Here is a 16,579-nt window from a genome sequence, read left to right as displayed (position 1 = left end):
AGACTGCATTCTGTCTGTCATATAGGAGATGGATCAAACAAATGGTCAGCAAATGAATTCTCCGTTCGATAATTCTGGCAACACTAATAACAGTACTAATAATACTAACAATAATACTAATAATAATGGGAACAATGATGGTAGTGACAATGGCTATCATTTATGGAACCAAGATTATCTAAGTCCAGGTCACCCTCAAGTATCTCTAGACTCACAAATGAATTTACAAAATAATCATATCCAACAACAGAAAAATGAAAAACAGCATACTCCAACTTTCATATTCACTAATCCCTGGGATAATAATGAAAAGATCCCACAACAAAATTTACAGTACTCCCAGAATTATGAAACTTATGGTATGTCAAATGAAGACTTTGAAGCATTTAAAAGAAGAAAGTCAAGTTTGGTAATACCTCCCGCTAGAGCGCCTGCTCCAAATCCATTCCATTATGATAAGTATCCCCTTTACAGCAACATTAATAATAATAATATCAATAATAGCCATAGACCCTCCCTGGGCTCTTCTTCATCATCTTTGGCACCAATGAATCTTCAAATGTCTAATCCTTCATTATATCAACAGCAGGCACAACAAGCTCAAGATTTATTTGAAAAACAGCAAGCTCAACAACAACTATTATCCTCCAGATTTCTTCCTTCCTTTTATAACGCTCATAATCAAGATGCTCAAAGAAGACAAAGTCTGGCGGCACCGTATTATTCACAAACTTATCAAAGTAATCCATCTGTCGCAGGTTCAAAAGCTAATTCCATAACCCCAAGTAATGCTATACCAGGTAGCAACTCTACTAACAATTACTCCACTAATGCACCAAATATGACCTCTTTACCAGCAATTCTTCCATACAGAAGATTAAGTGCGTACCCTTCCAGTACTGCTCATTTATTGCATCCATCAAATCTTCGGATGGCAGCCACAGATGCTGATTTGTTACAGCAACACCTGTATCCTCGCCCTCAATCTCAATATACTGTACCATCTTTACAAAAATGCAGCTCTAAAAGTGATTTACAACCTATCGTGAATCCAACTCCAAAATTTAGAAGAGCTTCACTACATTCAAAGACAATATCTCCACTTGTAGGTTTAACAAAAAATTTAATAACAACTTATCAATTATGTTCATCAGATTTCACTTATAAGACTTCAAAAAATCCAAAGAGGGTCCTAACAAAACCAAATGAGGCAAAATTGAATAATGGTTATGATAATGTCAATAGTGATTATATCCTATACGTTAACGACGTACTTGGTACTGAGCAAAGTAGAAAATATCTCGTATTGGATATCTTAGGACAGGGTACATTTGGTCAAGTGGTCAAGTGTCAAAATTTACTTAATAAGGAAATAATAGCAGTCAAAGTTATAAAATCGAAATCGGAATATTTAAATCAATCAATAACTGAGGCTAAAATATTGGAATTGATCAATACCAAGATCGATCCAAATAATGTTCATCACTTCTTAAGAATGCAGGATTCATTCATTCACAGAAATCATTTATGTCTAGTTTTTGAACTTTTGAGTAATAATTTATACGAACTGTTAAGACAAAATCAATACCATGGTTTATCAATCCAGCTAATTAAAATCTTCACGAAGCAATTATTAGATTCACTTTGTATATTGAAGGATAATAAATTGATTCATTGTGATTTAAAACCAGAAAATATTTTACTTTGTTCACCTGATAAGCCTGATATAAAAATTATCGATTTTGGTTCATCCTGTGAGGAGACAAGAACCGTATACACTTATATTCAGTCTAGATTCTATCGAGCCCCAGAAATTATATTAGGTATCCCATATTCAACGAGTATTGATATGTGGTCGTTGGGTTGTATCGTAGCTGAGTTGTTTCTCGGTATACCGATCTTCCCTGGGTCATCAGAATTTAATCAGTTAACAAGAATTATCACGACTTTAGGATATCCTCCAAATTGGATGCTTGAAATGGGTAAGAATACTTCAAAATTTATGAAAAAATCAGAGGAGTGTGATCAATCCATGAAATATAAACTAAAAACTATTGATGAATTTAATTGCGATTTTGAAAAAGCTAATGAACAACCAGGTAAAAAATATTTCAAATGGGACAAGTTGAACGATATAATTAGAAATTATAGGATCCCAAAAACCATACAAAACTCCAATGATTTGGTCCAGCAAGAAATGAACCACAGAGAATGCCTAATTCACTTCCTTTCGGGAATTTTAAATTTGAATCCTTTAGAAAGATGGACTCCACAGCAAGCTTCTTTGCATCCATTCATTACGAATCAACCATTTACTGGTGAATGGTACCCACCGGGTTCATTTAATAGAAATTTAGATGATAGGACGTCACAATTCAACAATTTGAAGATAGAAGAGCAATGAACTTGATTTCGAAGCTTCAAAATTATGTGATTATTCATTTCCTTTTGTATATAATATATAAACATATATATGACTTTCGCATTTTTCACTTTGAAATAATATTATAATTAAAGTTTTGACAGCCTAAATCTTGTTGTATGATTCATCACTCTTGAACGAAAGAAATTTTTATAATGTTACTTTATTAATATAGTTTTATTTAATATGTACATGATTGTATAAGGTTGAAGATTTATATGACTTTAAGCTTGTAATGGCTGAGGAGATGAACCTGCATCAGGAAGTTGTGGTGCGATGGGTTTTGCTTGCCAAGCAGCATATCTCTGAAACATAAGACCTACACCTTCAATGACACCTAATAGACAAGCACAAGTGATCGCACTATTTCTTGTATGCTTCCAGCCACCTCTAACAGCTAAAGCACCACCAGTGAATAGACCGGCAATGATTGCATTCCATGGATCTTCTCTCTTTCTCACTGCTTTGACACCACAATCAAAAGTGGAAAATAGACCACCCCAAACACCGAAATTACCACCTAATACTGGGGCTCTTGCTTTGATAGCATTGACAGAACCAAGTCTTCTTTCGCCCAGTGGAGAATTTCTGAAACCTTTGATACCATGCCATATGACACCACCAATGGCACCCATGGCAAAAGCACCACCAAAATCATTCAAAATTACTATTGGACATGGGTCTCTAGAATGATCAGCAGACATGTTATTAGCGTTGTGGCTCGGTCTTTTACTGGTCAATTGGTTGTATGTGTGTGTAATTTGATCGACTCATTTACTTCCAAAAATTCGTAATATTCGCCAAATTTCCGGTATATCTACAACAACGCTCATTGAGTACGGGCTATACATATAAGATATAAAAGTAAAATGTATTAAATAAATTGACTAATAACCATCAACTTGAAGATTTGCGTGCTACTGAACTTTGGAGACCACTTTTAAACCATCACAAGTCAAAACTGGAAATGTTGCTTGGTATGCCACACTGTTATCTAACGTTTGCTCTGAAGCAGAAAAACAATCTTTATACGTAGAAGCTTAATAATGTGCAGATAATATGAACGTCGTGTGTGCCATTTTCTGTTTTTGACAGTTGATTCTATATAAAGTTTATGGTTACATATCTGATACTTTGCTTAAACGAGTGATTTACTAGGACTTCTACTTCTGTCCAATATAGTAACGCTTCCATAAATAGCAGTTGGGATAGTCAGAAAGAGAAAACATTTCAGTTTACAATGGAATATGCACATACAGTTATATAATCAATATATTGAAAGTTGCTTGGGAGTAAAGGAAATGCACAATCATATAAAATTATAGATGCCTGACCCGATATCTTCTCGTCAATGTCGGAGGACTTATATTGCTATTGTTATTATTATTATTATTGCTGTTATTACTACCATTGTAATTTTGATTGTTTCTTTGTATAGGATTTGTTATTTCAATAAAATAGTAAATAACGGGCTGGCTTTGATTAGCATGATGATCTACTACAGTAAAATCACCAAATCTATTTTCATCATTATTAACTTCACTATATTGTGGGATAGTTCTCCTGCTTCGAAGAACGGTATTCTTGCAAAAATTACTACTGTTTGTCCTTACGACACCTGATGTCGTTCTTCTTAACATTTTAGCTGATTTCGAATTTGTTTTATGACTTCTACTGCAATGATCTTTCATAAACTTGTATAATTTTTTTGGCTTATTTGAATAGCGATGAGATTTAAATAGGGGATTATGCGATATTAAGCCTGTATCTATCTTTCGCGATAATAACACATGAAGAGATTTGTGTATTGCTTTGCAAGTTGTTTACTCTTTATATAATCAACAAGACACATTATCTATCGATGCAAACCCTTTCATAATAGGCTACACAATCATAGAAATAAAGTTAGAGTCATCGTTCCACACAATTCTAGCTGCTTATTAAGAATGTCGTCTAACCGTTCACTATGAGCAACCCCCCGTCCAAACCAATTTTTTCTTTGGACTTCCAGAAGGAAATCACATTCGGATTATATAACACGGACCATAATTTTTCCGGTTTCCTGAAGGCAAGGAGCGAAGATTAAGCGAAAAAACTCCGCTCCGTGCAATGAGAAAGAAAATCCGATTCCGGAAAATTCACCAACATAACTCAATGTGTCTAGCTTTTGGCAGTGTAAGGATCATTTTCATTTTCTGCTCATCTAGCATGCGAAATGCCACGCATTTGTCTATAATGTAGGCTTGGATCGAATATTCTGGCATACATGTCATATATTACACACAGTGGCCGAAAATGGTGAGAGCTGTGATCTTCACTATATAAATTTCAAATCAGTGCAACGGCATGCTTGAGCGTGTAGCATTGTAGGCAATCCACATAAACTCCAATCTGAATCTGTTAATGTATACAGAAAGGAGAAAGGTTACCATTTTGGCATCAGCTACCAGTTTATGTCATGAAACGTAACTAGATCTCAACATCCAGGCAGGCGATGAATTGTAGTCAACGTTAGCTGCCTACACTCAGTACAAGAATTAAATCAGGATAACACTTTTTGGCAATTCAACGCAGTACATTTTGTGACTGCTATGGTATACATACCTTTCTCCAGGGTACAAGATATAGTTTGCCGACGCAATCTATAGAAAAATCAATATTATACTTATACAGGATAAACGGAGCTCAGTCAATGTCCTCATTGGCTTGCTTTTCCAAAATATAGAGGCCATATTCTGTAGGTCTCACATTCGTTATATTTTCTTGCTGCAAGGTATTAGTGTCGCTACCACCATAATTTGTGGAGGGTACATCTTTCAAATAATGTGCCATTTTCCTTCCATCGCTCAATACAACGAATTTTTTCTTCGTATTTTCATCTACGAATGTTTTAATAACGTCATAAATCCACCTTAGGAAACTTGGAACATTGATAAAATATTTGGCATACAACAACTCGGGATAGTAGCTTTGGAAAACTAGGACAATTTCTCTCACAACTTTCTTCATATCAGAATCCATGCTCAGTACAGATACACCTTTATAGTCATGAACTTGTGTCATATAATTGTTTGTATCATCTTTAAAATCCAATAGTCTTAACCCTCTTTCCATCAAACCAATTCTGTAACGTAAAAACTTTTCACCGTCTTTGAAAAGATACTTTTTTTTGATCAGTTGTCCATATATGTTCCATGTAACAACTTTCTTATTACTCTCATGATTTGGATATGATGCCAAAATACCTACTTCCACCAATTCTTTGTTATGAACTTCTTTGAATGCAGCACTTAAGGGATTAAATTCACGCCTCCAATTTAAAACATTGACGATATGTTCAACAACGATCTCATAATGAAATTGGTAGCCCTTACAGAATTTGTAAATTAAACATTCTGCAATTTCCTTGTCATAAAATTTTCTTTCAGAATTGGGCTCATCAGGTACTAGTTTGTACCCGTAGAGTTCATCATAACCATCACATTTTTTCGAGATAATACCAGGCAATTCAGCAACTACCTTCTTGAATACGTTACCTTCATGTGCAGATCTGAAATTCATGGTTATGTTCACTAGTTACTTAGTTCGATTTGACATGTCAATGCATCGTCATCTTGCTCCTGCTTTTTATTTTTTTTGTCTTGACGTTTTCCAGGTGAGTGTACACCGCCGTCTTGTCAAATGAAGTTAAAAATAATTAACGAGAAGCATCGATAATCATATTTCAGTGAAAAGAAGAAATTTTCAACTTAAAGGACAAGAATAATATTATCTTTATATAATTTATTATATGCGATTACTTTTGTTTTCCTTTCAGGTATTTTTCCAAAATTGCTGCCAAATTTCACACCATTTACCGCAGACAGTATTATCGTTAATTACATTTTTCAAATTCCAAGGTTTTAACTTCTTGAAATCAATTATTTTTATAAAGTTTAACGTTGATCCACTTACGTTTTCAGTTAGTAATTTAACATAGGTATCAGATGATATATGGCCCCAAGTTTCGTTGAATAATTCTCTTAGCACATCGAAATCATTCATTTTACTCAATTTATTCAATTTATCGTTGTTTTCTTGATTGTTGTCATAGACGGTAAAATATTCTTTAATACACATAGCAACTTCATTGTTTGGTTTAACGATTATAATTTGTGCATCATTACTTTCTTTCTCAACATCGTTTGAAATATTCGTTAGTAATACACAAGTTTCATTGTCAATTTCATCACAAATCTCACTTGACTCCAGTAACTCATCTATATTGTCAATTACCATGCATGTAGGGGCGATAAAACAAACAAGGTCAAATAAATTAACTAAGTTTATGAATATTGATAGAATATACCAATATTTGTCCAATTTAGGATTGAGATTTAAATTCTCTATTGGAATTCCTATGAAATTGATGTGATACTTGGATAATTTTGCAGAATTGATCCTTGAATCGTGTAAAATGTACAATGAATATTTAGAGCCCACTAATTTTAATGATTGGTTTAACACAATTATAGATTTTATTGCTTCTATGGAGTCTTCTGATAAAACAGTAACCCAACATTTCGATGGTGTGCGACCATCATGTCCTGGTGGCAATCTGCTCGGTATTACAGTAGGTTCATTTGATGAGGACGCAGAAAAAGAACTCCTAGGGTTCAATAACTGTCTAATCCATTGAACATCTTGTATAGAGCTTCTTCTTGTATTTAATGACTGTCTTCGTTCCATTGGTATGGCTTGTTGGTTGGACTGGAGTTCACCTTGGGTAAAATTTAATGGTACTTCTGGGCTAACAATTGGTGGTTCTGGGGAACCTCCCAAGTCTAAGTCATTTAAAATATCAGCCATCGAATCCCGGTTTTCGGTAATAGAATAATGGTGTTTGAATAGCTGATAATCGGGTTCTTGGGCCTGTTTAGCTGCCTCAATGATGATTGGAGTATCGTCCCTGGTGGTTCCTGATGATTCTCTTAATACTTCAGGATGTGTATTCAGGACTTCATGCACCTCTGTTTCGACAGGTTCATTCAAAGGTGTCCCAATGGGGGAGTCTTCATAACCTGAGACGTTTGCTGTATAAGCGCTGGAATCTTTTGATTCTGACCACGATTTCCTTATCGCGTCCCCCAATTCACCTGCTAGATCCTCCGGAAGGTTATCAAAATTCATAACTTTATCACGCCAAGAGGAAAGATAATATCAACTACTTTACAAACCACTTGAATAACACAAAATGTATCAATGTCTTGGCAAATTTGTACTATATTTTAAATATGACCCCTTCAATATAAGCTTGAGATTTTCTGTTTTTGTTTTTTTTTTCAGTGATATTCTATATAGCCGTTACCCTGGACTGGTAAAGTAAATTGAGTCTGGACGACTAACGGACGACTTGAAGCCAATGGGAAGTTCTATTTTGAGTAATTTGGCACATCTTTCACTGTTTGAGGACGTACTTTTGATGTGTAATTGGTAGTAATCTGTCGATGTGGGATTTGTGTATAAAAGAAAGATCAAAAATTAGAATGAGCAGTGATCTTTTTTAGGCTTCAAAAATAACTAGTCGCTATTGTTGGAAATATGTGTTGATTTTTTGAGCTCTGCAGCGACTTTAAATATTATTATAGCTACCGCTCAGAAGGATGGTATATGTTTGTAATAACAATGTTCGAAGTAAAATGTGTTGGCATTGACGTCCAATAAACCAGCAATTCGATAACGTCACAGCAGACCATTTGCAGATACTGCATCAGAGGAAAGGCGCTACTTTGCCAAATTCATTCCAAAACGGGCATCATCCCTGTCATTGTTATGCCAACCATTATAATCATTGCCATATTCATGAACTAACCACTTCCTCTACCGTTGTTCTGTCACCGTTTACCGTCATGCATAGTGGCAGTATGTATTTTTCAATTCTGGGTAACACCAAAATGTACAAATTAAACTGGAGCTGTTCAAGCATATGGAACAATTATATAGCATACTTTCCGGTCTATGCCTACATGCTTCTATCACGGTGTACTTCTCGACTACTTAATTTTGCATCTTAATGAGAAGAGCTTTCTTCCACATAAATGCAAGGTTATTTAAATCTGATAACAAACAACTCCGTTCGACACTAAACTTCTTAACCAAAGGCTCTACTCTTTCAACAACACTATCTGAGCTTTTAGAGCCAGGAAGTAACTCTGAAAAGTCTGCTCTCAAAAAAGTTAAAGACCCAGAAGCAACGAAGCATGTTGAAACTATTCTAGACGTTTTAAATTCTACTTTACCGAAATCTAAATTACACACATCAAAAGTACAAGGCCACTATGATTTCTTATTTCAACAATTGAAAGTTATACTGAGGAATACAATTAAAGAAACTGGATCAATTCAGAGTTCTCCAAGTGCTCTTGAAAGTTTGACTTCAGAAGAATTATACAACAGGTTGATACTTTTAAAACTCTCAAACAAATTGACCATCAGCGAAGTTTGCAAGATTGTTCTATCTAAAAACTTCAAGCATTACGATTCTCTGTGGTCAAATATTACACTTTTCGATGATATGGAAATGCTACAGGTATCATTGTTACTGTATTATAAAACACACAAAATGGAAATATATAAAGAGTTGAAAAATAAGTGGATAGATAATTACTCGACCTTTCAAGCCTCAATTCGACGAATATTTTGGAGATGTGCCCTCCATGATAACTTAGATATCAATGAGATTATCGTAAAACTTCAAAAATGGGACAACAAGGAACTTATTATCCTATATCAGTCCTTATTTGAAATTTCAAATAGATTACCCATTTTAGACGACTTATCGTACAACCAGGGGCTCTTCATCAGGTCACTGAGAGCATTGGCAGTCAATACTATTAAGTATAAAAAATGGATGGTTAAAATTGTGAAATTGAGTTTAAAACTGAAATTGTACACAGAGGAGAAAACTCAAATAGACAATCAGCTAATCTCACGGTATAAATTTGCGTCATCGCTAAATTTAGTTCTTCAAGAAGTGTATAACATGTGCGATGATACAGTATTACAAGAGGAGTTAAGAGACATTTTTAAAATGATAGATCAGCAAGAACAAAAAATGAAAACACAAATTTCATTGAAATTCGTCTAAAATCGTTATTGAGAAAACTGTTCCACGCCTCAGGTCATCACCGTTTCATGGATCGCTTAACTTCAATAGAAGAAGCAACCTCCAACAGCGATGGTTTTAAGGTTGGTATTCACAAATGAACGTATTCGTTTGTAAAATTGTTTGGTCTATGATATCAAATTCATTTAGAAAAACGTAACAAAATGGAAACAACAATATGGGAAAAGTTTAATATAATTGGTATAGTTTTCTTAGCCTACTATATTATTTTTTGCTCCCTTGATATCACATATATGCATTGAATCCACCATAAAAGCCACGCTGAGGTTCTAAAACTGAAAATTACAAATGAAATGGAAGCAAGATGTTTAAAACCTCGAATCATGAAAATTTTTGCTGTATTTATATGTCCGAAATGCTTACAACACGAAGAAGAGAGATGGAAAGAAAAAAAAGTGATTTCCCTCTATTAGAACAACCTAGCGAGAAAAAATCTCTATACTACATTATTAACTTTAAATATTCGAATATCAATAGCTAATTATATTTTTTATACTCAGAATTTAATATGATTTTACTAGTAGCGTATTTTATCTCACAGGAAATCTTACACATTATTGACTTGAAATAGTTTTACACCCATGCACTACGTGCTTACCCTAACAAGGAAGGAAAGAATCGTAATCTAAAAGCAAATGGAAGAGTTTAAAACTATGCAGTGCTAACTATTTATTTGATGCTACTAATTAGATTTTGTTTATGAATGAACCCTATATAACTGTGACTCTCTTTGAAACGGTATCATTATCGCTACTTCTGCTCTTTGAACTTTCTCCAGAATTTTGCTGCTTGTCTCTCTTAGACCAACCGTACAAGTTTGAAACGTAATTATAATGGTAGAAAACCGGATGGAAAATCCTCTCATTGTTTTCTTCCACTACCACTGTTGGGATATCGTTCAACATCAAAAACCTTAAATCCGAGAACCCTTTCAAAAAAGTGTAGTATGTTGTCTTGAAATGATGTAGTAGTGCATGATAAATATTTACCACGTCGTCTCTTGTTATTGGATCATGAGGTAATCTTAACAGTTTTTGTTCGAAGGTTAAGTTTCTAGAATCGACAATATTTGGATCTTCACTTGAATTGAATGGCAACAATTGGGATCTATTTTGGCGATATATTAATAAATTTTCATTCATTTTCTTGACGAATTGTTCGATATTCATTGGTTGTGTTCTTACGCTTGGGTAACAATCACATGCTTTTGAGTATGGGAATAATGAAAGATATCTCATCATTTTTAATATATCCTTTGTAGCAATATCATGTAGATCAGTCAGGTAGTAATCATTCGGGAATAGAAATATTTTATTTCTTATAATTTTATCAAAAGTGTTGTTACAACTTTCACAGAAACATTTTTGAGTAACTTCAAATTTATTCTCAATCAAATTAATCATAGGTAAGTCAATACCTTCGAATCTAATATCAATAAATTGTAATTTTTTACAATTGAGTAGAATTGAAAGGAAAATCTGTGAACTTGTTGTCTCTGGTACGAAATCTTCCAAAAAATCCATTTTTAATCTTTTCAAATTAGTTAATTTATTGAATAATTCTATTAAGATATCAATATCTTGTTTTATTGAAATCAAAGATAAATCTTCAAGATAAATAAATTCTTTGAATTCTTTCAACATTTCAATTTCTCTATCAATTAATGACTCATTCCATGATATTATAGTTAAAGTTTTCAAGGTTCTAATATCAAAGATTTCATTCAATTTTCTAAATGGTGGATTTCTCAATTTATCCATTGTGAAATATTCACCCTGAAAAAATTCTCTTCTCCAATGTAATTTTAGATCTACAATTGTTAGTTTTTCCTTTAAATGATAAAGATAATTGAAAAGTTTTATTGGGTCCATGAACAAGGTCATATGCGATAAATTATTTGATATTCTTTGGTTCAAATATGTGACTAAATTAGGAATATAGGTTTCATTTACTACAGATTCAGGTAATGCATTTGGTGGGGCCATATCAAAGCTGGTAACGTTTGCTTGAGAAATTTTACCCTTAGCAATAATATCATTACATTGTGGATCCGTTATGTTTTCCAATCTTTTCAATGATTTGGCGTTGTTACATAACAGATTCAATATGTTTCTTTGTAGATTTGGGTCCAGGTCCCAGTTGATTCTAATCCATTCTACACTTTCTATTGTTAAAACATTTGTCTGTAAAGTATCAATTAATTTTAATAATTTTTCATTGGCGATTTCTCTTGATTCTTCTTCACTGATAAAAGATGGGATATGTAAAAGAGTCCAATTGATGGCAATATTCATGAAGTCACTTCTTACCACATTTGAGTCATTTAAATATATTCGTCTATAAATTAATTTTGTAGCAATCTTATTGAACCTTTTATTTACCAAAGCAGAAGTTAATCTATCACATTGATTCAAATTTGACAAAATTTCTTTAATCAACTCATCTGGTAGTGATTCCAACGGAAAATTTGGTTTATGAAACATATTCTATGACTTGTACACTGGGTTTTTCCTTTCCAATTTATCAATGATTAATGTGGTTTTTGAATTTGTTTTCAGTAGAAAATAACAATAAAAAATGCAAATTACAGGTTGATACCTATGTTATACGTTAAACTTAGAGGATTTTATGTGGATCTGCTTAATCAAAAGACTATATGCCTCTTAAAGTCACCAGAATGCACTAAAACTCGGATAATCCGTAGTACCATCTCTCTACTTTTGGAGATCCCGGGTCCATCAATTTGACAGTTTTCGTCCATAGTGATGAGATGAGATGAGGTATCAAATGATAAAATACAGCTACCAATATATATAGTAGTAGTACACGTGAACTTTGATAATTGATGAGGATTTGCAGCGTATGGACTATGTGGCTCGGTCTGTTTTCCCTGTGTATTTTAGAAAGTCAGCTGGTACTGCGACAGACGGTCATGGAATTACGATGAGGCTTAGTCAAGAGTTATCAGTAGCAAGTGTTACCAAGAAAAAAAAGAATGTATACTCTTTCCTTGAATGATGGTACAAGTATACTTTGATTGGAGGTCATCCGTAGTTCTTGTTGTTGTTGTTGTTGTTGTTGTTGTACTCCTGTTTTATAGCCATATCTATATATGCATTGCATAGAAAAGTATCGCGCAGATGCATATCAATATGAATTTTTTACTATTTAAAGAGAGAAAGGGATTTCTCATATAAAGCATTTGGTTGCAACTTTCAGTTTAAAAGTAAAAATAAAGTAAAAACATGTCAGGAAATAAGAAATTTTCTGTCAATAAAGATGATTTGTGGTTAGGTTTATTAGGTGTCTTTATTGCACCAGCACCAGTTATCGCAAGAAAAGGATTCTTTTCAAGAGATACGTTATTGAGTGTCATTCTATTTTTAGTATTTTTCTTCCCAGCTATAATTCATGCATTTTACGTTATCTATGAAACAAGTAAAGAGCGTGAATTAGAAAATAGATCTGATTCTGAAGATGCTGTTCCATTAACTAATGGGGATTTCAACGTAGATTTGGAATCTAACGCAAATGATGCTCTACCAGAATACAATGAAGTTGTAGACTCTTCAAAGATTGCTGATATTTCTGATAATAAGATTCAAAAATAATTCTGCTGAAGTCTTGTCTTTTATATATACTGACCTTCAACACATTCTTCTATATATTTACGTATAATGAAGTATCAAATTGAATTTTTTTACCTATCATTTTAAAGTGCATCTCTGTGGCACCAAAACATAAGAAGAAGATGAGGAACTGCAGTGTAGCCTGCCAATAATCTTATATTATCCCTCTGACACACAGAGAGTGTATCGTTTGCAAGAGAAAGAGAATTTACAAATTATCACGTGATAGGTTTTTCTTCGACTGTGCAATGCTGCTATAAATTACGTCATTATATTATGTAAGAAGAAAAATTTGCACTTATGAGTTCAAGAACTAACAATTGTGCAGCCACCACTTGGTTGTTGTAGTATGCAATTGTCAGTACCATGACTCATATGGGACCTTACTAGGATCTGCGAAGCCGTTGCTACTTGTGTAAGTGCCGAACGGACTCTGGGCATAACCGGAACTGTTTTCAGGAGTATGGATGCACAGGAGCGGTTGTCAATGAAACGTTGTCGTAACACATCAAATATATGCAGGATAATGATTAGAATTCTGATCGAATAGTGTTAGATTAGGGACATGTTGAAAAACTTGTGGTGTGATCTTCTATCTTGGTGATTGAATATTTTTTGTATTACTCGTCCTAAACTTTAGAGATATTTACAAAGAGATAACATTACATTTCAATTATCAAAAATATTGTGTCCTTTATATGTGTACTTTTTTTAAACTTCATCCATTACTTCAAGGAAGCGGTTTAACAAAATAATAACTACCCAACCTGAACTGCGTGTCTTTGTTGACTTATACGTCACTATTGAACAGATATCTGTCCTTTTCGGATGAATTATCTCTTCTAGTACTCAGCTCAGTTTATCTTGTAAAGTAATTGTCATACAGTAGATACTGAAGGACGACGTCAGTGGTTATTATGGGTCTACGAGTAGGATTAATTTCTCACCAGACCTGTATCTTCTATGGGCACATGGCGCAGTTGGTAGCGCGCTTCCCTTGCAAGGAAGAGGTCATCGGTTCGATTCCGGTTGCGTCCAAAAAATAATTCAATTTTTTTTTTCTTTCGTGCCAGCCAACTCTCAACGAACTGTTTCATATTACTTGCCGAGCGTAACAAATCGTGTGTACTCTCTAATAGTGAATTGAACAATCCACCATCTGGGGACTCCCCCCTTCCCCCCCCCCAATTCTCTCTCTATCCCTCCGGCATAAACCACTAAACCCGAAGGAGTAGGCGGCGTGGCCGCTGTCATTTCTCATTGGCTTGGAAGAAAATAGCCGCCCAACCGCAATCTAAAACATGCGCCACGGTCATTCACAGCTGCTGGTGCTACTACAACTATCACTATCACTCACCGACATTACCCTCCTTAGCGAAAACCCTTTCTCCATGTGCGTCTCCCGGTTTTCCTGCCTTTCCCCCGCCTCCATCATGCCATGTGATATATTTACCATATTCAAATAATAATAACAAATTTGATCAATTCATTTAAATATTAATGGCATTATCCTTATCACACAACTCTCAATCACCCTCTTTTCACGCTACTTCCAGCTTGAGAAATTTATATATAGAAGTGAGGAGAATGTATCGTTGAGAATTTCGAAACTCAAAATTATATATATACTCTCCCGTTATCTTCCGTCTCTAGGATATATTGTTCGGCATACATATACGTATATATATATATATATATATATATATATATTCCTTATCAGATATAATATAATGACAGCTACTAACGGTGTCAGTAATGGCAATGTTAACAATGGTACTGCTCCACGTCCTTCTGTCAAGTTCAATCCAAGATTATGTACCTTATCAGGTGATAATAACGAATTGATCTCCAGGTACAAATATCAAAATTCAATAGTGGTTAAAGATATACACACTAATGAATTGGAGATTACACCTTTTGAACAAGATTACCAATTTAAAATTAATTTGAACCCAAATAAAGTTGGCATCATGCTAGTCGGTCTGGGGGGAAACAATGGTTCAACTTTCTTAGCATCTCTATTGGCTAATAAAAACAATATTTCTTTCAATACAAGAGAAGGTACAGTTGAACCAAATTATTACGGCTCAATGACTCAATCGTCAACATTGAAATTAGGTATTGATTCAGAGGGTAATGACGTCTTCGCCCCATTCAATTCCATCTTACCGATGGTTAATCCAAACGATTTCGTCGTCTCTGGTTGGGATATCAATGATGAAAATCTATTCATGGCAATGCAAAGAGCCAAAGTTCTTGAATACGATTTACAATCAAAACTGAAACCTTATATGGAATCCTATAAACCTTTAAAATCTATTTACTATCCGGATTTCATTGCAATGAATCAGTTCGAAAGAGCTAATAATTGTATTAACCAGAATGATGATGGTCAATTTAATACTCAAGATAAATGGAATGATCTTTTAAAAATTAGACAAGATATTAAGGATTTTAAATCACATAATAATTTAGAAAATATTATAGTCCTTTGGACTGCAAATACAGAAAGATGTGTAGAAATTATTCCTGGTGTTAATGATACAATGGATAATTTAATTGCTTCTATTAAAGATAATCATTCAGAAATTTCACCATCAAACATATTTGCCACCGCAGCAATCATGGAAAAGGTCCCTTACATTAATGGTTCTCCACAAAACACTTTTGTACCGGGGCTCATTGAACTAGCTGAACACAATGACGTTCTTATTGCGGGTGATGATTTCAAAACTGGTCAAACAAAATTAAAATCTGTAATGACACAGTTTCTAGTGGATGCAGGTATTAAACCCGTCTCTATTGCGTCATACAATCATTTGGGTAATAACGATGGTCTCAATTTAAGTTCTCATGCACAGTTTAGATCTAAAGAAATTTCAAAGAGTTCAGTCATCGATGACTGTATAAATTCAAATGAGATCTTATTTAATAAAAAGGATTCTACAGACAAGACTAACCATTGTATCGTTATCAAGTACATGAAAGCTGTCGGTGATTCAAAAGTCGCCATGGACGAGTACTACAGTCAATTGATGTTAGGTGGACACAATAGAATCTCCATTCATAACGTTTGTGAAGATTCTCTATTGGCAAGTCCAATTATCATAGATTTATTAGTAATGACAGAATTCCTTTCAAGAATTACTTACAAGAAAATGGGGGAAGATCAAGAATTTCATAAATTCTATCCAATCCTATCCTTTTTGAGTTACTGGTTGAAGGCCCCATTGACAAGGTCAGGTTTCAAGCCAATCAATTCATTGAACAGACAAAGGTTGGCCCTAGAAAATTTCTTAAGATTGCTTGTAGGCTTACCACCAAATGATGAGTTAAGATTCGAAGAAAGATTGAGATAATCTT

At 34.1% G+C, this 16,579-nt stretch overlaps 9 protein-coding genes and 1 non-coding gene across 10 annotated transcripts; 5 read left to right on the top strand and 5 right to left on the bottom strand.

Moving 5' to 3' along the window:
* Positions 1–28: 28 nt before the first annotated feature.
* YAK1 (serine/threonine protein kinase YAK1) lies at positions 29–2,404 on the top strand (the record flags this gene model as incomplete). The annotated part of the gene is made up of 1 exon (XM_003957877.1): positions 29–2,404. The coding sequence occupies one exon, from the start codon at positions 29–31 to the stop codon at positions 2,402–2,404; it is 2,376 nt and encodes a 791-aa protein (XP_003957926.1).
* Positions 2,405–2,646: 242 nt separating this feature from the next.
* Positions 2,647–3,126, bottom strand: TIM17 (protein transporter TIM17; the record flags this gene model as incomplete). Its single annotated transcript, XM_003957876.1, has 1 exon — positions 2,647–3,126. The coding sequence occupies one exon, from the start codon at positions 3,124–3,126 to the stop codon at positions 2,647–2,649; it is 480 nt and encodes a 159-aa protein (XP_003957925.1).
* A 615-nt stretch (positions 3,127–3,741) lies between these two features.
* ROQ1 (Roq1p) lies at positions 3,742–4,113 on the bottom strand (the record flags this gene model as incomplete). Its single annotated transcript, XM_003957875.1, has 1 exon — positions 3,742–4,113. One exon carries the CDS (start codon positions 4,111–4,113, stop codon positions 3,742–3,744), a length of 372 nt encoding a protein of 123 aa, XP_003957924.1.
* Positions 4,114–5,107: 994 nt separating this feature from the next.
* Positions 5,108–5,983, bottom strand: SFH5 (Sfh5p; the record flags this gene model as incomplete). Its single annotated transcript, XM_003957874.1, has 1 exon — positions 5,108–5,983. The coding sequence occupies one exon, from the start codon at positions 5,981–5,983 to the stop codon at positions 5,108–5,110; it is 876 nt and encodes a 291-aa protein (XP_003957923.1).
* Positions 5,984–6,235: 252 nt separating this feature from the next.
* IDS2 (Ids2p) lies at positions 6,236–7,591 on the bottom strand (the record flags this gene model as incomplete). The annotated part of the gene is made up of 1 exon (XM_003957873.1): positions 6,236–7,591. One exon carries the CDS (start codon positions 7,589–7,591, stop codon positions 6,236–6,238), a length of 1,356 nt encoding a protein of 451 aa, XP_003957922.1.
* An 883-nt stretch (positions 7,592–8,474) lies between these two features.
* On the top strand, positions 8,475–9,548 carry SMT1 (Smt1p; the record flags this gene model as incomplete). The annotated part of the gene is made up of 1 exon (XM_003957872.1): positions 8,475–9,548. The coding sequence occupies one exon, from the start codon at positions 8,475–8,477 to the stop codon at positions 9,546–9,548; it is 1,074 nt and encodes a 357-aa protein (XP_003957921.1).
* Positions 9,549–10,297: 749 nt separating this feature from the next.
* DAS1 (SCF ubiquitin ligase complex subunit DAS1) lies at positions 10,298–12,070 on the bottom strand (the record flags this gene model as incomplete). The annotated part of the gene is made up of 1 exon (XM_003957871.1): positions 10,298–12,070. One exon carries the CDS (start codon positions 12,068–12,070, stop codon positions 10,298–10,300), a length of 1,773 nt encoding a protein of 590 aa, XP_003957920.1.
* Positions 12,071–12,832: 762 nt separating this feature from the next.
* Positions 12,833–13,198, top strand: SNA3 (Sna3p; the record flags this gene model as incomplete). Its single annotated transcript, XM_003957870.1, has 1 exon — positions 12,833–13,198. The coding sequence occupies one exon, from the start codon at positions 12,833–12,835 to the stop codon at positions 13,196–13,198; it is 366 nt and encodes a 121-aa protein (XP_003957919.1).
* A 983-nt stretch (positions 13,199–14,181) lies between these two features.
* On the top strand, positions 14,182–14,254 carry KAFR0Ftrna13A. Its single transcript has one exon. It is a non-coding gene; the product is annotated as a tRNA-Ala (tRNA).
* A 692-nt stretch (positions 14,255–14,946) lies between these two features.
* On the top strand, positions 14,947–16,575 carry INO1 (inositol-3-phosphate synthase INO1; the record flags this gene model as incomplete). Its single annotated transcript, XM_003957869.1, has 1 exon — positions 14,947–16,575. One exon carries the CDS (start codon positions 14,947–14,949, stop codon positions 16,573–16,575), a length of 1,629 nt encoding a protein of 542 aa, XP_003957918.1.
* Between the last annotated feature and the right edge of the window lie 4 nt (positions 16,576–16,579).

Source organism: Kazachstania africana, chromosome 6 (genome assembly GCF_000304475.1).
Source record: "Kazachstania africana CBS 2517 chromosome 6, complete genome".
NCBI classification, from domain to species: Eukaryota; Fungi; Ascomycota; class Saccharomycetes; order Saccharomycetales; family Saccharomycetaceae; genus Kazachstania; species Kazachstania africana.
Note: the sequence above shows the minus strand (reverse complement) of the source record. Positions and strands in the feature narration are given on the sequence as shown.